Source organism: Protopterus annectens, chromosome 1.part0 (genome assembly GCF_019279795.1).
Source record: "Protopterus annectens isolate FY-2018-M chromosome 1.part0, PAN1.0, whole genome shotgun sequence".
NCBI lineage: Eukaryota > Metazoa > Chordata > Ceratodontiformes > Protopteridae > Protopterus > Protopterus annectens.
Window position 1 is genome coordinate 608,977,397 of NC_056725.1, and position 22,668 is coordinate 609,000,064.

The window sequence follows — 22,668 nt, forward strand, 5'->3', positions numbered from 1 at the left end:
GCCCTGGATCAACTAATCCATAGTCCCACCAGGGACTCCAATATCCTAGACCTGGTCATTACCAACATGGGAAATTGATGCTCCACACCTATAGTCACCCCCTCATTGGTCAGGTCAGACCATAAGCTAATCACTCTTAACATCTACATCCCACCCCCACCCCCCAGTAAGGAAACCTCCATAAAAAAACTTCTCCAAAGCCAACTTCATGCTACTCAAGTCAGAAGTTACAAACTTCATGACACCCATGCAGACGGGAACTCAAAGTTCGACTGCTGAGTCCTACACTAAGGCACTGTACGAGCACATCCACCCATGCATGAATCGTGCCATCCCAAATAGAGCCAAGATGCTCTTCTCTAAAAAAAGACAGCCAATCTGGTGGTCCCCTGCCATAAACAAACTTTACTACAAAAGGAAAAAACTGTTGCAGAAAAGAGGAAAATCCGAGGATGCAAAAAACTCCCTTACCAGCCTCAGTAAGGTGAGATCCCTCATAAAATCCTCCAAAGCTAGTTATGAAAATAAAATTGCCAAGGATTCCAAGACAACCACAAGGCATTCTATAACTATGTGAACATTTTAAATGGCAATGCTCAGATCTGCTCTGAGCTACAACAGAATGGCATTAAATATACTGATCCCAAGGATATTGCCAATATCCTGGCAGATCGATTCAGTGCCAACTTCACCCCCCTCTCACCCCCTAAATGGCCCATCTCAATACTGGAAGATTGCCAAATTCCGGTAATAATGGCCACACAGGTAAAAAAACGCACTATCCAAAGCTAAGAATACAGCATCCATGGGACCAGATAACATCCCAGACTGTGTACTACATGAACTACAAAATGAACTGGCACCTCACCTAAGTGTCATGTTTAATCATACCCTCACCTGAGGTTTCATGCCCACTGAGTGGCGCACAGCTACAGTTATCCCACTCCACAAGGAGGGATCCACCTTGGATCCCAGGAACTACTGCCCCATCAGTCTGACGAGTCTGATCTGCAAGGCCATGGAATGTATTATCATGGAACTTATAAACAAAGACATTGGCAACTTTCAAATACTGGACCCCACCCAGTTTGGGTTTGTGAAGGTCCGATCTTGTCTACTGAACCTGACTGACTTCTTCGAATCAGTCAACAGAGCCATGGACGAGGGTAAGGCAGCCACACAGCCTATCTGGACCTTGCCAAGGCCTTTGACACCATCCCCCACTCTGGAATCATAGATAAACTTACTAAGCTGGGCATTAATCCCTACATCAGACTGTAAAAGTAGCTGACTCCAAATCCAGCTCCAGACAAGTGACAAGTGGAGTACCTCAGGGTTCAGTCCTGGAACCTCTCTTGTTTGGCATCTACTTCTTTGAAGTACAGGCCAACACTAAGGGACTCTGGCTAACAAAGTTTGCAGATGACTGCAAACTGGGAGCCATTATTGAATCCCCAAATGATGTGGATACTCTACAAAAGAGCCTTACAGAGACAGATGCTTGGTGCCAGAGCCATAGGCTCAAGCTTAATGCCAAGAAATGTATAGTTATCCCCTTTGGGAAAAAACATGTACCCAGGAATTACCATATAGATGGCAGTACACTAAACACCGAAAGTGTGATAAGAGACTTAGGGACACAAGAGGAGAGTGGTCTCACCTTCAACAACCACATCACCACAACAGTCAGGAAATCCTTCTATGTGGCACACCTCATCACTAAGGGCTTTTCATCCAGAAAAAAGGAAGTCATTGTCCCACTGTACTCATCCCTCATTAGACCCATTATAGAATACAATGCTCCATTTGTTATGCACCTCTCAAGACATCTGCAACAACTGGAAAGGCCGCAGAAATACCTCACTAAAAGAATCACAGGCCTAAAGCAGATGCCCTATGTTGACTGCCTCAAAAAACTCCAGCTATACTCTGTTGCATACTGTCTACTCCGAAGCAATCTCTGCTTAACATACAAGGCCATGTCAAACCCAAAGCTGTTGGACATGCTACACTTAAAGAAATCCCAATCACTCAGAGCCACACGCTCCAGGGATGTAAACCTTGTCATCACAATAAACAAAACATGCTGGAGGGATAGGTTCCTGACAAAGAGACTCCCCAGACTCTGGACTAGAATGCCTATACATGTCAAGCAGAGTGTCTCTTTGGCCCTCTTCAAAAGGAACCTTGATGATTGGATAGGAGAAAGGAAATTCACCCCAGGGATCATGTCAGTCGCCCTGATAGACAAGGGTCCAGGGAAGTAAATAGTGTGGGAAGAAATAGCCAGAGAATTGTTATGGGTAGGCTTGTATAGGCCCTACGGCCGATAGCCTAGTACCAACCTATGAACCTATGAACCTATGAATCAACCAATCAAGGTGTGTTTCAAGACACATTTAAAACAGACCTTTTTTATCCAAGTAGTTAGTTTTATATTCCACTTTTTAATTTTTTTTTGTATGATATGTTTAAGGAACACTGATTTTATACGACATATATGTGTGTGGGAAATGTTAATTAACTAATTATCTAGTTAATTTTATTGGTTGGCTGTGTCATTTGTTATTTGTACCAACTTGTATAAAATAGGCGTGTTTTAAAAGTGTCTTGAATAGTGAAGAAGGGTTATCCCGAAAGCTTTATTTCTGTCAATAAAGTGAGTGTGTCTACCTGGCCGTTTTTTTTTGTTTTTCCTTTTTTTCTGTACCAGCATTCAGAAATGAGAAATGGTCTTCAGCACCTTAACACTTTGTGAGTGGTAAAACCGTTTCCAAAAAGCTTGCTATAGTTAAAAGTGAAGAAGCCTTTTTTGCTGTTGTTATTGCTGTTCAACTGTAGAGCTGAGGAGGGTGGAGATCTCTGACTTGTAGTGTCTAAGACACTTTTTTGTTGTTTTTGTTTTTTTGAAGATCTGAGAGGGTGGGAAGCCATACTGCGGATCAGAACAGGGAGCTAGATGGAACTACCGCTCTGAGGTACAATTCTTTTTTCACACCTGTCCTGCAATTTACTCCATTTATTATTAGAAAGGGTAATCAGAGCAGATATTTTTTGACCCTTAGAAGTAGTCAGGTCTATAGCAGCAAGATCTACAATTAGGTTTCATATAGAAATTTTCCTGATAAATCGGTCAGTCTTCTCCGGGTTAGATGCATGAGAATTAGATTCTAAAGAAAGCTCCAAGAAGATATTAAAAAAAATCAGTAATGCCAGGAATTCCTAAATTGACAATCGTAGCTTCAGCAGTTTAGCAGATCTAAACTTTGGGGGGGATAAGTGATCCACATGCCATTTTAAACATTATTTTATTACTTTTAAAGGACCAACATAGTAACAAAGTTTCTGGAAAAGAAAACTCTAGCTAGATCAGTATTATTATTATTATTATCATCATCATCATCATCATCAATGAAGCATCTTTTTTGACTGATTTCAAGCGTCTTTATTTTTTTTTTGTATTGTGAGTGGAAGAAGCTTTAATTTTGCTTTATGTTGTAGCTTTATTAAGCACAAATACCATATTTTTGTGTGCTGTGCTCAGGGCCAAAACTACACTGTTTACGAACATCTTTAGGGGCTACTTCCATCCATCCACAACCCCTTTTCCTATTATTGCACATGGGTCAGGTTATCACTTCAAAAGTGACAATCATCTAGAGCCAAGGTTTATACTGTCAGGTGACTAGCCCTGCACAGTTGTTTTTCCAGACCACACACTTACATACACACTCACAGCTATAGCCAATTTAGTGTTCAGTCCCCCTGCTGCATGTTTTTGGAATATGAGAAGGAACTGTTGCACTTAAAGGAAACCCATGCAAACACAGGCAGGACATGTAGACTCCCCAAAGAAGGCACCCCAGTCAAGAATCAAACTGGAGAATCTATTTCTGTGAGGCGACAATGCTAGTTGCTGGACCACTGTGCCACCCTAGTTATCCACCAAAAATACACTTATTTACTGATTTTTGAAAGGAGAGACATACCTTTATGTCTTGAAGAATGACATTTTAACAGATTTTCCGTGAAGGTCTGCCATATGAATGACCTATATCACAACCACAGACAGGATATTTCTCTGAAACACAGCTGTGGTTTGTCAACAGAGAGAAGTGAAGAAAGTGAACAGCAGTGCAAGAGTTATATGGGGACTCACACCACATAAGTTGTACTGTAGCTGTATAACGGCAGCGTTAGCCTTCAAAGGAAGAAGAAATGGCTGTACAAACACAGCTCAGCATATGAGTAAAATTAAATGTTAAGATTTTCTATCACAGTGTCCTTTCGTGAACAAAGATCAAGTATTCTTAAAGAAGGGCACAACTGATGTAAGATTTTAGTAAGGAAATATTTGTGGTGGAAGAGATTCATGAAATGAATGTTTATTTTTTGTTTACTTCTATATTTTCTAATGCTGATATGGCTGTTTTGCCTTTAGTTGTTATATTAGCTCTTTCAGAATTACTGGACAAGTTATTCAAGTGAGGTATTTTAAGTTTTTTATGGCTCAGACAAGGACATATCACCAAACTGTCTCAATTTATTATGCTGTCATAACACTTGCTTATCCTTTTATTCTTTTCACAATGTTTCTGGGATTCAGAAAGACTTACTGCAATAAAGAAGCCTTATGTCAAAAGGTTTCTGCATTGTGGTAAGCATTTCTGATTCAAACTTCACTCTACCGATATTGCTTTACCCTTGCAGAGGTCCTAGCTTGAATAGAAGTCTCACTAGGAAAATGCATGCTAATGCAGCAGCCTGGAGGACTGGCTAATGTCAATTAGCCATGTGCTTTCCCTTGGAAATGTCCTCAGCTCTCAATGTATATATCTGTGCAATTCAGAGAATTGCTTGGCGAGGTAAAGTTTTACTCTAGGAGGAAAAAGGCAGTTACCCATTCACTACTATGGGAGAACTCACGATGCAGATAAGTAACACAGATCTATGGGGGTGAGGGATGAGTTAATGTGTGTGTTTCTGTAGGGGGGCATGAATAAGACTGAATGTGTGTGCGCGCGCGCGTGTGTGTGTGTGTGTGTGTGTGTGTGTGTGTGTGTGTGTGTGTGTGTGTGTATGTTTTTGTGTACATATGTGTGTGTGGGGGTACCTTTTCTAGTGTAATGCATGCAATACTAGGGAGAATGCTAAAGTGGACAGATCTGACAGTGAAGTGCTCAATTCAGTGACATGGTAATGAGCCACCAAAGACATGTTTCTCTGTGCAGCTTTACCATGTTTCTGAATCTGGGATTCTGTCTATCATTCTCACTGGCTACCCTGGGTTGGGCAATTAGCACAGGTAGAGAGGATTTCTGTGAATTCTGCCCTATATGTGTAATTTCTAAATACTAAAACAACAATCGCTTTTGTTTGTATTATTTCTTCATCATGCTATTTTTAGTATGAACATCAAGCACTGAGAACACTAACCATCTGAAATGTCGGGACCATGGAGACTGAATGACCAAAAAAATGAACTTCCATATACCAAGTCCTAGACGGCCATTTCTCCGAATATTCCCTTTTCTCTGAGGTATGGCGATCTAAACGTTGGTATATACAAGTTTGGGAGGTATGGGGAGAAGAGCAATGTTTGAAATTCTCTCTTCTCATGTAGTTTCGGTCTTTTTTTTTGGCTTTTTGCCACTCAGCATTTCAATAGGGGAGCCATTAAGAATTCACACTAGATGGGTATCGATTATGCAATCCAGTCGCAGCAAAAATACCATCATATATATCTCTGATAATTCTGAAGCTAAAACCATTAGGAAAATGGAAGGATAAACAAGATAAGTAATAAATAATTAAAAAAAAAAAAAAAAAAAAAGAGTATAAATGGACTGGTAAAAAAAGTATTAACTGATGCTTTCATTGTAGCCCTGATATTTAAAAAAAAAAACATAATTGCATGCAAAGTACTTCTAATCTGTCCACCTGGAATTTACAGCATTGAGAAGACAGCAGTTTTCTCTGCAGATTAAACAATGTTGAGCTGTGACTGACCAAAGAAATCAACTGACTGACATTTCTCCAGAAAATAAATGTGAAAATCTACTCCAGGGTTTTTGTCAGTCACTATGAATCGATTGCATGGAGAAATAAAGCCATCCCTCCCATGTTTCTCCTTTAAAGAAATTTGATTCATCCAGTTTAACATGGATAATTTTGCGAGATTAACTGCAGTTACAACATATGCTTTCAATGCCTGTGCAACCCTTTCAGTAGTCACTAGTCACTAATTCACTTCTGATATCATGATGTCTCAGAATATTGCATACCTTATTCAGTAGAAAGGCCCAATACATTTTTGCTTTAATATTTGTATGCACAATACTTAAAGATGCAAGCAAAACTTGTCCTTCACCACCACAACAAGGCAAACAGTGGAGAAAGGTAAAAAAAGATGAGTGTTGAAAGATTCAGATTCATAACCTTTTTTAATGTTCTGGTATGCTTCAGATGGTGAAAATGTGTAACATCAGGCAGAAATACAGGTACAAAAATGTTTCAAAACGCATCTTTAATATCATAATGCCTCGTCTTTCTATATGGGTAGCTATAGACAATGTAATTATCTCTAAACTTTTTAATGAAATTTTACAAAACTGTTGAGGATTTTGTGTATGTATTCCAGTTATTTGAGAATTTACAAGGGGGTTATTTAAGCAATATTTATATGTGTGTGTGTGTGTGTGTGAGAGACTATGTACTATCCTGTCTGACAAAGTTTGCTGCATCTCAGCTTCCCTTAAATAACTTTAACATGGTCTGTAGGGGGTATATATACTTACTTGATGCCATTTTCATCAAAACTTGTTCTGCAAGCTCTGGAAACTAAACATACAACTAATCATCATAAATACAATTGCAGGTTCATTTGTCAGGTATAAAATAACCTACAAAGGTTGGAAGACCTCATAGTATATTTACGTAGGTGGCAGGAGTAGGCCTTGGTGGATGGAAGGGCTTTATCTGTGTAAAAAGAAACTGTTAGCTAGTTGGCAGTTTGGGCTGATTAAAATGGTTTTGGTGAAACAGGTATCTTGTAAGTGAACTAAATTTGCCTGGCAGATTGTTCCGTGTATCTATGTCCCTGTCGATTAAACTAGATTATGTTATATTTTGATCCCATCTATTCATGTCTAACAGTATGGAATCTATGTGATACCTGTTTTAAAACTATTTTAACTTTCTGCTTTCTGCTCAACTAGCTACTTTGAAGAATTTTTGTGTCCTTCCTCTTATATTTTATATTACTGCTAATGTGTGTTGGTCTCTTTTATCTTTTGCTTGTATAATTGTTCTCTCTTATGTGACTTCAGAAGTGCTCATTGTCTTTCTATTACATTTATATCAGCTATCATGACAGAAGAAATGTCATATATTTATGTCATCTGCTAATCCTTCATGCATTGAACTCTGGCACCCTAATAATGCGTAGGGTTTATTTTGTTGGGAGCCACTTTATCAAAAGCCCATCCATCCATAACCAGATGATCAAACAAGAGTTTGCAAAAACATATAAACTGTTTTCTGATGATGATTGAAATACCACACCCTGCTTGTAGAGTTAGATTCTTTCCCCTACTTAGTATAACAAACTTAGAAGTCACCTCACCAGTGGGGAGAATATGCAGTGACCTCAGACAAATGAAGTATCATACACTCACCAGCAGACGACAGTGGTAGTGAAGTGGTCTGTGACCAAAATGGCATGCCATCTATGTATGCTGACATACGCTGCATTACTAAGGATGCAGGTATATGTGATGCCTTAAGAGTTCTTTCCTTTTTATTCTTCTATAATGACAGCACATCACTACAGAAAACTATTTAGGCATAATTTTCCAGTAGTCCTCTAATGTACCTGGCACTGATATTCGTCTTCCAAATACTGACATTGTAGTTGCCTTTAGCTGTTATTCATGCTTTCCTGTGCTGTTAATTCTTCAGTATCAGACTTCCTTTGTGGAGGTGCAGATGGTTGGAAACTGCAGTTCAGGAATACTGACATCATCAAAAATGAAAGCCGCATAATAAAAAGCCACACCTACTTCCTATTCTAGTGAAAAAATATTGAAACTTTTATAGCAGCATAATATTTAAGTACGTTTTTTTAACACAAGCAACAAATTTTAGGTTGCTGGTTCAGAAATGGGTTAGCAAATTATTGCTTTAAAAAAATGTCTTACCTATACCATTTCAAAGACATAAAGCCATTTGACTTATTTTGTTAAAAAAAACTTTGTTCCAATACATTCATACATTTTCAGTCATTTTCAACACTAATCCCAGATTTTTTGCATCACTTACTAGACTTTCCATGTCTTGAATACTTCCCCATTCATCACAGATATATGACATATGCTCAAGCAAAACATGGACAAATGACAGCAGACCATACCTCTCAACCTCTTCGAGCAAGAAATCGGGGTAGCAAATAACCAAAAACAGGGACACTTTTTAAATATTGCTCTTACAAACTTAGAACATTGATAAAATTACAGGTTTTGCATTAGCATGAATTTTCTGAAGGATATGAAATCTGAAAATCAAATAACTGCCACTATTGTATGACTTTAGTCCTCAGTGATTTGACAGAAAACTACAATTTTAGGAGAAACGGACCAAAAATACGAGTCAAAAATCTGGACATTCTGTGAAAATCTGGAAAGTTGAGAGCTATGCAGCAGACTTATAACAATGACATTTTAGAGGCTGTGTGTGTTATAAAGTAATACATATTAAAAGGAACGTTCTCTCTCTCTCTCTCTCACTTTCTCTGTCCTCCTCTAGCTGTTTATTAATTGGAAATGTATTGCTGTGTGATTATTTATATCTTAGTATACAGCAAAAAGTTTCATTCATCTTGCAACTACAAAATACTTCAGACACCTTGCTTACTTTTCCTAAGGATTGAAAGATCAGACTTGAATGGAAAGGAATAAACTGCCTCTATTGTCAGACCATCAAGAATCCTTGCCTACTCAGTACTTGCCATGACTGCAAACATGCCAGCCTGTAATTCCAAATATCCAGGAAGAAAATGACCTCACAGCTAACATTCCAAACCTGCATTACAGTGTGTTTGCAATTCATCTGCAGGATGTAGCTCTACTTATTGTCCTGAGATAAACTTTTAGCATGTAGCTCAGAAAATACAAAAAACAGAAAAAAACTGCTTCAAATATGTAATCTAATAACCGTGTGCTAACTACGCAATATTGGAGAAGCTAAATAGCACACCTTTCTTAGTTAAATAATAATAAAGTCATTGAAGACTAAATTTCAGAAGTTAAAAAGACCATACACTGCTGACTCTTAAAGCCTAAGATCTTACTTTTGTCAGAAGTCTTTTCTCTTAATTTCATGTCACCAAATTTTAGGATCTGCAAACAGTTATCATAACAACTAAGTTATTTCATAACTATCAGTTTTATCAGAATTTTTAATGTAAGCACTTTAGCTTTAGTAGCGGTATAAAATCTTTCTGCAACCACTTAAATTTCTTCTTATGTGCTATTACCTTTGGTTATCTTCCACATGATTCAGAGGAAAATATTTATAATGCACAGAATAGCAGCCCTGGATGTTGACCATCATGCACAGAATGATAGGCCTAGGATGTTGTCCATCATGCACAGAATAATAGCCCTGGGATGTTGTCCACCAGTACTGGGCCACAATGATGTATATCTAGAGGTCAGGTGCATCTGATGAGTACATCTAGCTCGGTATCACTGTTGGTCATTTGGACACATGGAGATGTCAAGGATAATTAGGAATTCAAGGAAGAAAGTTAAGGTCTTAGTCTGATACCTGAATTGCATTTCATCTGAGTTACTACCAGTAACATGAACTGAGTCTTGCTAACTAACAAGAAGTTAAAATTTTACAAAAATCAACATCAATGGTTCTAGAGACTTCTCAAAGTGTTGCTTCAGCAAAAAATAAGGTAATAAAAACATTCTAGGCATTGCCATCTTAAGAAAGCAGGTAGATCTTAGTGAAAAAAGACTACCATTGTCTTTGCCAGGCTATCTTGGTTAAATTAACATTTTAAAAATATAAAAAGGATTGCCTATTTACACTACTTGTACTTTTAGGTGAACCTAAAACTGTTACTAAAACATGTAGTTGACATTTTTGTACTTACCATGAGGCTGCAAGGCGGCTCAAGCATCACAGGGATTGACATTTTCCCTTGAAGGTTCAATTTAGTTAAATAAAATACCTTCTCCCCTACAATTTTTTCTTTTTTCATCCGGCGTACACTGTATAATCTGAATCGTACTGCATAATTTCCAATCATTTCTGATTCAATATGGTTAAACTTAAATGTCTCTGTAAAAACTGGACATGGTCCCCGCTGAACACTGGTTTTTCCTTTCTGTTTCTTTGTGGGTAGTAGAACCAGATGGACCTGGCATGAACTGTTGCCAGTTCTGCTATATGCTGGTATGTCTGTAGCTGCTGTGACTGTCACTAAAAGTTTCTGTTCCTGTGAATCATAGTCGAATGTAACATCCAATGTTCCATACTTTGTTACAGAGTCTGGGTCAAATGTTTTTGGAAGCTGTGCAGACGATCCTCTGGCAGACAAGTTCTGTAGAGGGAAAAACAGGTACATCTAAGGATTTAATATACTGAAGAAAATAGAGTTCCTGATACACTACAAACAGAGAAACATGGAAGCCTATACTCTGAAAATATACAAGGGTTATTTGGCCAACTATTTGGCTCATTTCCCTACTTATTATTAGATTATCTCAAGATCCTGGTTAACCAGTAATTTTTTTCTTCCACCCTGCTCATAACTTTCCAATGTATTCATAAGTTCTACCATTGCTTTACACCAGGTGACTTCTGCACAGCAGCTCCAAACAACTTCAAAACATTCACTGAAAAAATACTTACTGGTATTTTCTTCTGTGACAGCCATTTTGTTTTTCAAATTCTTTTGTCTTTTTCACATAACTGCCTTTGTCTTTGATAGATGTTCTCACAAATAAGAAAGCTCAAGTGGGTAAAATGGAGCCAGATACAAGTAGAACAAAAAAAACATCTCAAGGAGCCATGTAGAACACTTTTATTGAAAACCACAAGCCAGCAGGCCTTCGCAAATGCTTTTTCAATTTGTAAGAAACATCAGTGCAACAGCTCTTCATTTAAATACTTGCAAGAATTATAAAACAATTAATCAAACACACAGTTAAAGCTAACTACCTAAAATGTTTCACCTTTAAAATAGATTTAACATTGTTTGCAACATTTAATCCAAGACTTTTATCTGCCCTTAGTTCATTTATCTAGATTTATTCTATACATTTAGTTTTGGTTATTACATCACTTCCTCTAAAATTAGAGGGTATATATTGTAACACCATGAACTTAAAAGAATGCGTATCATCAAAATCACTTATATGCTTATAAAGGGCATTACTATCGAGCTTTCTCCATCTTTCAGATATATGGTCACACATTCTTTCTTTTAATGTCCTGTTAGTTTTACCAATATACAAAGCCAGACAGGAATTATATAAGGCAATGCATACCAGATTCGTAGAATTACAGCCTGAGTAAGCAGAACTTTTATAGGTATGTTTTGTAACTGGATGTACAAACATATTATTTCTATATATAAATTTGCAAAAACTACAATTATTACAAGGAAAAGTCCCTTTTCGTTGGCATATTCATCTTACATCCATTTGATCTTATTCCTTATCACATAGTTCTTGCTTTAAATTCATACCTTTTTTATAACTAAACTCTTTGAAAGATGTTACCAGCTTGAATTGTGTAAGCGTCACTGATATATTAAACATTTCTATCTGGCCTGTTTTCTGCCTCTGGTATTCCAGATCATAGAAATAAACCATATGACATTTAGGTTTAGAGATTGTACATCCTTTTGCTGTCCTCATTTGAACTGCCTTTAGCATGTGCATATGATGAGAAATGCAGAAAAACATACAATACTGTAGACTGGCTGTTACATATTGTCTGTAACAGGACTAAACATTTTACATTATACTTTTAAATTTGACATCATTCTCTGCATCCTAATATCTCACAGTCTCCTTGTGGCCTTCTTATATATTTTACTTACCTAGTATGAGCCTTTTCAATTTCCACTTTAGGTTTTTTATTGCTACTAGTGTACTTCTCTAGTCATGCACACCTTTCCTGATGTTTTTTTTTAATCCCAGATGCAGTGATCCATGACTGTACCTACTACTGAGGTCCCACTGATATGTTGACTGATTCTTCTGCTATACTCTCAGTTTTCTGAAGGGGGGCCATATCTTTCCTCTTCTAGACATAAGAAAACATACTTCCACTTCTGATTAATTAAAAAAATAAGTTAGCAGCATTACAAGTCTCCTATAGGCTCTCTAAAAAGTTTTGGGTGACTGTTATCAGAAATAACTGTCTTGTTTGCTTTATTTTCCATGTTCAGATCTCGCAGACCTTTCAGAGCCTTTTACTGTGTAAAAGGACTGGGTCAATAGTCATTTCCAATGGACCTCTACTGATTGGAATTTGAAAATACCCTGTCTGTCTTTTCATTCATGAATATTTAACAAAAATATTAATGTTGTAGCCTTGGCTTTTCATTACCTTTTTATACCTACAGCATCCTTTTTGTTTTTAGCTACATAACCTCACCTTTTATGTTTCATTGCTTTGTTATGTATTCATAAACAGTTGTGCCCCTTTTGATTGAACTGTTTTTTTTCTTAACTTTCACCTTTATTTTTACTATTGCTTTTTCCCGCTGTAAGAGATATCGTTTGCTGTTGGATATGCTCAATGAAGTACATGTACACAAGTGTGTGCGCACATTCCAGGCTGGGAATATCATTGTCATTACACAGGCACTAAACAATGGCTGCACAAACATGCAGCAGCTCTGATTCTACCTGGTACTTAATGATTATCCAGCAAACGTTTGCTATCCAGCTAATACAATAAACTGCTGCTGAAGACAGCTTACATGTGCAGAGTCTTTTGTAATTGCAGACTTCAGGACAATTTTGGCAAATAGGTGAAAACTTGTTTACTTTTGTTGACTGAGTCAGTCTCACTAGGATTATGACCTTTCTCTAGGGAAGATCTGAAGTGTCATTTTCATTGACAGGGCAATTTGGTCAGGATACTAGGAAATTCTTATTCTCTTTTTTGACCTATAAGGGAGTTAAGAGACAGGCTAATCAAGGTGTGGGGTGCTGTGTAATCCATGAGATCATATCCCAGTGTGTGGGAAATTCATTGAATGTTTCGGCACCAAACTTCAAGGTTGTTATAAGTTACCTAAAGTCCATAAAATAGAATGAAACCTCCAGGCACATTAACAGAGTCAGGTTAGTATTCAATAACTGAACTATTATCCAAGTTGCGTGAAGTTTGTTTGAAATATTTGTGCAATCTTACAATGGTTTATTATAGCAATAACCCACGCCTGGGTGTGGGTAATGCTAAATTTACCCACGGTTGGCATGGTTTGGTCCCGAGGGTGAAGCCCGAGGGACCAAACAAAGCCAACCGTGGGTAATTTAGCATTACCCACACCCAGGCGTGTTATTGCTATATATGACATTATTTAAGAAAAGTAAACTTTTTCTTTTCTTAAATAATGGCATAGTATAATGCCTGTTTACTGCCCTTCCGCAGATGTCTGGCATCCGCGGCAGTTCTGATGTACTGCGCGCCTGCGCAGTACATCAGAGTTGTAGCAACGGAGAAAGCAAGATCTCCGTTGCTTTTTATGTTCTATGTTAAATGAGTTTAACATAGCGAGACAGTTTTAAAATAAGCAACAGACATCTCCGTTGCTTATTTTAAAACTGTCTCGCTATGTTAAACTCATTTAACATAGCGAGACACTAAAAAGCAACGGAGATCTTGCTTTCTCCGTGCTTTTAAACATTGTCTGCTATGTTAAATGGGTTTAACATAGCGAGACAGCTTTAAAATAAGCAACGGAGATCTCCGTTGCTTATTTTAAAGCTGTCTCGCTATGTTAACCCCATTTAACATAGCGAGACAGTGTTTTAAAAAATCGAGTTATACTAATGGAAAAAAGTCCGGGCGACCGGACCTTTTTCCATTAGTATAACTCGATTTACAACGGGCACGCTGGCCAATCAGCGTGCACGTTTTGGGGGGATCATGGTATAATTGCAAATAAGGTCTGATACCCTGCTTGAATGAACTGGTTTGGGTATACATTTGATGTCACATCCATATATTGATTTATATCTTAACAGGAGCAGTTTGCAAGCACTCAGATACTGGTTATGCTCATTTAATCTGTAATGTGCAGAATGTAGTGACTTTTTGTTGGAATTAACTGAAATAATATTTACAAAATGTTTTTCTTTAAACATGACTAGGAAAAGCCATGCATCTCCCCAACCCTCCTTATGTCTGTTTATTTATTTATGGGTTTCTCTGAAATGATTTACTTTTATGAATCCTATAAAATCCATATTTAATATAATAGATGCATAGTTTCCTTAATGAGTGTGGGCAAAGCAACCTTGAAGATGTAGAACAGATAAAAATTCCATTAACAGCAGTGAGTTTGGGCTCACCTTTACTTTTAAGACTGAGTTATTTACTATTGACTTCTCTGATATTAAAATCACTAAATTATGGGCTATTGCTATAAAAAGTACCTTTTATCGTAAACAATTCTCTAAAAATACTTTTTTGACAATTGATACTTGTTATCCTTTGCATATTACAAACCAAATTAAAAAACCCCAATCTATTACAATGAGAAGCATACGAAGCATTAACACCCTATCTGTCTGCAGCAGATGAATTGGTTCTCAGATTACCACACTATGGATATGACCAAACTAAACTAAATATGTTATAAGATTAATTACATACCATTCCAAGACATGAAGTCCTTCACACAAAGGGGTAAGAACTTAAATAATGTCAGATTTGCTGACTACATTTGATAATAATAATTTTAAAATCATACATATTATTTAAGCACATTTAAACATCCTTTTTAGTACTGATATTTGAGTTCTGTTTAACATACAAATGTGCCTCTCTACAGAAGAAATACCTTATGTCAATATTTTAGGGGTTAAAACATAAAGGATCATTTGTAAAGCCAGCTGCAACTTACTTTATGTCAATATTTTAGGATCATAGGATCATAGGCTATCGACCTGGAGGTTATTTTAAGCTTAGCTGTTTCATCCCAATGTAATACCATAGAAATGCTAGGCAATACCCAAAACGGCATTTAGTGATAACTGCCCATGTCCAGGAAGGTTGGGGGGTTCTATCCAAGTAAGAATTTACTATCCACTCATTCAGGTTCCTCTTGAACAGTGGGTTAAACAGTGGGTTAGGGGTTAAAACATAAAGGATCAGTTATAAAGCCAGCTGTAATGTACCTTATGTCATTATTTTAGTTGTTAAAACATAAAGGATCATTTACAAAGCCAGCTATAACATACCATATGTTAATATTTTAGGCGTTAAAACATAAAGGAACATTTACAAAGCCAGCTGTAGCGTACCCTATGTCAATATTTTAGGGGTTTAAACATAAAGGAACAGTTACAAAGCCAGTTGTAATGTACCTTATGTCAATATTTTGGGGGTTAAAACATAAAGGATCAGTTACAAAACCAGCTGTAATGTTCCTTATGTTAATATTGTAAGGGTTAAACATAAAGGATAATTATAACGCCAGCTGTAACTTTGAGAGGAAGAAAGGTATCCAGTCTTTGTACATTCTGCAAGTCTTCCTCTATGCATAGCTTTGACATCAATTCAGTTACAACATGCATCATGCATGCTCAAATACTGAATTAGGAAACACTAGATTTATGTTTACAGAAATGGAGAGAATCTAGCAGAATAGATTCAGTGTCCCAAGTGTTAATGACACCTTGAAAAGTAAAGTGTTGGATTGTTAATAGTGGGGCTTTGTTTAAGCCTGGATTAAATGAGACTTGCTAACTCCTTTTATAATTTTACAAAATGGCATTTGAATAAAAATATTACTATTTAGGATGTAGTACATTATATGGTATAGGAAGCTTGATGGTGAAAATGGCAGTTGTAAATACTGGAAATTGTTTTAAAGCCCAAAATTTAAAATAAGATGCATAATTTATTAAATATGGCAATCTGCAATGTGGTTACCTTTGTAACTGCCCTTGTGGTATTATTATTTGGTATCAGATAGTATTATTTGTAAATTTATTAATTGGAGTTCTAGTCACATGATTTGGACTAGAAGCTATTTAAGCACTGAATTTTTAATGATGGTTCATCTTAATAAAGCCTGGTATGACTCCAGGCGAAAGCGCTTGATGTAATATTCTACATTTTATTTTTTTGTTCTTTATTAAAGTCAATTTTGATTCAAGACACGTTGGACTGTTCCGTTCCTTTCAAGCCTTTGGATATTTTACTTAGTATTATTTGTATTATTTACTTGACTGTTTACTACTAGTGAGCAATATTACATATTATATAAATAAGTGCTAAAAGAACAGCCCTAATGAGTGCTTAATACCGTTCGGCTCCTCTTCAGCATATCAGACTGGTGTCACAAAAGCCCCAGAAAGCTCGAAACAGTGTTTCCCTTATAAATAAGTGCTAAAAGAACGGCCCTAATGAGTGCTGTAATACCATTCAGCTCCTCTTCAACACATTGGACTGGTGTCATAGAAGCCCCAGAAATCTTAAAACAGTGTTTCCCTTATAAATAAGTGCTAGTATGTACTGCAGCCCTCCAAGTATTACCTTCTATATTTTGTAATATTACACCTACTGCTCGAGTATACTAAGCGTGGACAACAGAGTTACATTTGTCCCCCCTCCCTGTTATTTTAACTCCCTTGATTCTAGCCAGATTACTTCCCTTGGGTGGCTCTGAAATAGGCATAACACTATTTAACTGTATATTAATGTGTAGCTTGGTTAAAGAGTGACTTATAGGTAGTATAATTTCATGCCTTAAAATGGTTCAAATAATCTCCTGCGTGTTAATAAGCAAATGCTTTATTTTTTCCTTATTCCTGGTTGAATAACACTAACCCAAAAGGTCTGCGATAAAACACTGACCTGATTCTTTACTGACTGGTTTTTGAATTCCTGGCAGCATCTCACAGCAAGAGGCTCAACCCGCTCCGTTTGCCCTCCATTGCTCAGGCTCACTCCACTCCCCTACCCTGCCCCCAATTCCCACACACCCCCACTGCCTGTAGAGTTCTTTCAAACATAACACCACCTATCTCTCCAATCCATCAATTAAGCATTACACTTCCACCAGACACACCTTGCTGTCTTTCTCCCCACCCACCATTTACACCATGTCCACTCTCCCATACCATCTCCTTCTTGTAATAGCCATTCTTACCTCACTTAACTATCTCACTTATCTCACTCAACTACCTCACCCCAATCATACATCCTCTACACACTCCACATCTACCATACAACCTGCCTACATACCACCTTCCACCTCCATAACTCACGAACTCTACCCACTCTACCCAACCCTACTATTCAAATATACAATACTGCCCATCCTACATACTCACTACACACCCCCAAACCCATATTCCACCCAATCTTTCCCATTCCTACACTCATACTCCTCAATCACACTAAACCACCTCACACATATCCTCCTTTAGGTTACTCTATCACTATTTGATGACATTTACCCTAACCCAGGACCCACACCTCCAGCTCCTACCCCCAACTCAACACACACACACACACACACACACACACACACACACACACACACACACACACACACACACACACACACACACACTCATGCCTAAATCTATATGTCTTGCCACTTTCAATGCATAAAGCCTAAGAAATAAAATTCCTAACCTTCATGCCTGGCTTCACCATAACCATCCCAACATAACCGCCATCTTAGAGACCTGGCTTAAACCCTCCATAAAAGACAATGAAATCCTCCCAACTGGCTACCAAATCATTCATAATGACAGACGTAACAAAAAGGTGGAGGTGCCACTATAATCTTCTCTTCCTCCTTTACCATAACTCCTTACACCAATCCACACATAACTTTAGCAACACTGAAATTACTGCTCTACTAAAATTAAACAATCACAAATCCATATGCATAGCTGCCCTATACATACCCCCTGGTAAAAACATCCCAATTCTAGAAGCTATCCTTTCCTGATTTTCCTCCAACATAAAAAATGAAACCACCATCCTAGGTGACACTAACATTAACTGGGCCTCAATAAATTCACTAGCCCCATCTCAATCAGTCAATCTCTTGAAGGTTAGCCAGCTTATAAACTCCCCTACTAGGTCAAACAAAGATGGGTCCTCTGGCACCATCATTGACTGGATTCTTACATCCCATCCCAACCATATCTCAAACTCATGAATCCTTCTGGACCCCCTCTGCGACCACCTTCCAGCTTTTGTTGACCATCACCCATGCCCTCTCCAGCAACAACACCATTAGATACACACATGCAATCTCTTTCATTTCAACCCTCAGACTTTCTCTGAATGTCTAAAACTTACTGACTGGTCCCTGCTAAAAATCCTGCCCCTTGACAGTGCCACTTCCTACTTCAATGACACAGTCACAAACACTGTCAATAACCATGTCTCTATAAGAATGTCCCAGATGAATCAAAGCTAATGCCTCCTCCTGGCTGTCCAAAGAAACCAAATTTACCATGCTACTAAGAGATAAAATCTAGAAACTATATCAAAAAAACAAATTACCTAACTACTTACTAGTATTCAAACAACTTCGTAACTCTATAAAAAAACTTATAACCAGAAATTGTAAACTATACTACTTCAAACTTCAAACCACCCACTCAAACAACCCAAAAAAGTTCTAAGTCACAATCTCCTCCCTACTTCACCCTGGTAACAAAGAGAACCCCTGCCCAAACCCAAACCTTACTGACTTGGACACTGCCAGCCAATTTAACTCCCTCTTCATAGATTGCATAGCCAAACTGTGCTTCTCTTTTCCCCGCCCCCCCCCAACCCCACCAACCACTTACACCCCCCTTAACCTTGAACCCACCCCCATATGTACAATAAAAAAATACTACTTCAAGTAAAACCCAGCCAGAACACACCTGACAATCTCCCAACATCCTTCCTAAAATTAGCTGCTGACAGTATAGCCTTTCCCATTTCCATCTTAATCAACAGATCCATCCAAGAAGCATATGTCCCATCCATCTGGTGCCTTGCATACATCATTCCACTACACAAAGGTGGCAAAAACACAGACACCTCTAATTTCAGACCTATAGCCATCGTTTCACCTCTATCAAAAATCCTCAAGAAATGTATCCATACTCAACTCATGTCATATATTACTCAAAACAACCCCTACTCAGCACAGCTTCTGCCCTGGCCACAGTACCAAGACTGCCCTCCTATCCTTACTCAAAACCATAAATCAAGCTCTCTACTCTGGTAAACTTGTATCTTCTTTGTTCCTTGACCTAGCCAAAGCTTTCAACACCGTTTCTCACCCCCCTACTCTTAACTCAACTCTCTTCTCTCAACCTCTCCACCTCCACCTTAGCCTGGTTCTCAAGCTACCTCTCTGAACGTCAACAAGCCATCCAATGCAAATCCTCAACCTCCCCCTTTCTACACACACCCACCGGCGTCCCACAAGGTTCAGTTCTATGACCACTACTCTTCAATATATTTATTAACAACTTTCACCAAGCCATCCCTGACTCTTCAATAATCCAATATGCAGATGACTCAACAATCATTTGCTCTGCTTACACTCCCTCCGGCCTACTTCTAAAAACATAACCAGCCTTCTCTAAAACTGAATCCTGGATGAAAAATAACCACTTTGCCCTTAATGCTAATAAAACTAAGATGATGATCTTTTCCCCCTCTAGAAACTTCCCAATAGACATAAACACTTTCTCAATACTCAGTAACAATAACATCCCAATCAAAATAGTTTCTAATACAAAACTCCTTGGTGTCATCATTGATGAACATCTAAAATTTGACACCTATATTCAATCCACCATTAAAAAAAAACATGACAAACTAGGACTTCTATACAGACACAAACAGTACCTCTCCCCCTCCACCAGAAAAACACTAGCTTCCTCCTACCTGCTCCCCGCTCTTATGTACGGCGCCCTCCTGCTAAACAATCTCCAACTCGGCCTACAACACAAACTGGAATCATGCTACAATAAAATAAGCAAATTTGCTACCAACTCAAACAACTCCTTCTACCATTGTCACTCTCTCCATACTCTACAATGGTTCGAACTTCCCAATTACCTGACCTTGCTTAGACTCACTAATGCCCACAAACTCATCCATAAACCAACTATCTGCACTCCTCTCTCTACTGCACTAAGCCCCTACATCTCTAATTGCTCACTCAAATCAGACAACCAAAACCACCTACAAATCTACAAACCCTCTTGACTACCTGGCCACCTCCTACTCTCCTGCTCTATTTCTAAACTATGGAACTCTCTCCCTCCCACTCTTCGCAATACCCCCAACCACAACAAATTTAATCCCTCTTATTCTCCTATCTTACTACTAAATGGATATGCCCATCCCATTCCCCAACTTAAAATTTCCCCTTTAGCCACTAACCTCTCCACCCTCTGCTCCAACAACTAGTACAATCACCCCGTTATACCCAAATGCGACAGTCTCAAAAAAATACATTTCACATGTATTCTTATTTATTTTTATCAAAATATGTTCAACGCATTCATTTTATTTTTGTTGTACTGTATTCTGTTATTTCTCTGTAATTTTATTGTATGTTTTACTACATCCATTTTTGTATTGCATGCCATAATTTCTCTGACAAAATTGATTGTATATCTTGTTTCTCTGTAACTCTTCATTGGAGTTTTTCTCCCCGGGCCTCCACTGAAAACGGGCTCTTCAAGGCCCAGTGGACATCCCCGGTTATCAAACTGAAATAAATAAATAGATAATAAATAAATAATTAAAGGTTTGTGTCTGCCTGCAAAAATTAATTGAGTTTTCTTCTGTTTTAAAAGATTCCCTAACCAGGCTTATTTTAGCATGAGTCTATGTATATATGGGTTACCTTTAGTTTCCCGACAGACCACTTCCCTGACAATCATTCCACCAACACAGCAAATCACCAGTATTCCCAAACCTGATGTCACTATTGCGGTTATAAACACTAGGCCATTCCGACGGACTAAACTACCCAAAAAAACTTGCCCACCGATGTGGAGGGCTTTGCCCCCCACACACCCCTTACTAAATATACCAACTTTGAGAATGCACTACCATGGGGGTAAGGGGCAAAGTTCAATTAGATGGCCAAGTGTTTATTTACTGTGCAGGTAACGTCAGGTTTGGGAATGTCAGTGATTTGACGTGTCGGTGGAATGAGTGTCGGGGAAGTGGTCTGTCGGGAAACTAAAGGTAACTCATATATATATATACATACATATATATATATATATATATATATATATATATATATATTTGTTTATTTATTTTATGGAAGCTATGTATTTATATGAAATTCTGGTACCAATTTAAAAACAGAGAAATCTGTACTAGAGTTTCACTTTGAAGTGATTTGTTGGGTATATGTATTGATTTTATCCAGTAATTTTTAAGTATTTTTATGTACAATTTGTTGATGCATGTGTTTGCAAGAAAGTGATATTTCTGGCCACTTGTAATCATTCATAACAATCATATTTTATGTTTTTATTGTTAAATTGCTATGGTACCACATGATAGATGAAATGCTTATCAGCTTGTTCTCAGTATGGACATTTTATACTGAGGAAGCTGACTTTTGTAAGCAAAACCAGACCATGTTTTTTTGCTTATAAAACCAATAAATAACATTATAATGTGCTCCAGGTATAGCAACTGTCCCATTCAGATTTTTTTTTCAGTAAGTGTCATATGACATTTAACATCTACCTGAGTTACTATCATCTCAAGTGGATATTACCTTTTTTACACTTAGTTATCTGGAGAGTGGCACCATACTTGCTGAACACTGCCCCCTTTTGTTGTACTACATTATCAGCTTTGGAAGATGAATCATAGTTCATAGGTTCATAGGTATATACTAAGATAATGATCACCATGCCCTTTATAAGCCTACCCGCGCAGCCCAACTCAATTGTGTCACAATGTGCCTTGGGTGAATATTAGGAAGGGTATGTTAGTTTGGAGGTGGCTAAGGGCTTTGGGGGGATATATTAGTTAGGTAATGTATTTCTTACAGCCTACCTCTGTCCTTTACAGACATGGGGGCCAGACCAGGGGTGAGTTTATGATTCCCCATCCAATGGCAAAAGTTACATTTCAATAGGTTCAGGAATGATGTCTGCTTCACATGGATGGGAAGCCTATTCCATAATGTGGGGATCCTTTGAGACACAGATTGGTCTCAGCATCATGTTTTATTTATGCTGCAGGCAAAGTTTAAATCCATGGATCTAGTGTTTCTAGTGCTGTTCATTTTGAAAATGTGCAAAAGATCCATCAGGACTGGATCTGAGGATGCCTTATATGCCAGGCATAGACTGCCTCTCAGTAAGCTGTAGAAGATAGATATAGAGACAGGGCCTTAAG

At 37.9% G+C, this 22,668-nt stretch overlaps 1 protein-coding gene across 1 annotated transcript in view; it reads right to left on the bottom strand.

Annotated features, from left to right (window-relative positions):
* SYT14 (synaptotagmin 14) overlaps window positions 1-22,668 on the bottom strand; it is a 1,344,965-nt gene that overhangs the window by 539,846 nt on the left and 782,451 nt on the right. Inside the window, exon 9 of the mRNA XM_044060278.1 lies at window positions 10,163-10,612. Coding sequence (XP_043916213.1) covers window positions 10,163-10,612 — 450 coding nt within the window. The remainder of the gene's footprint in view (window positions 1-10,162; window positions 10,613-22,668) is intronic.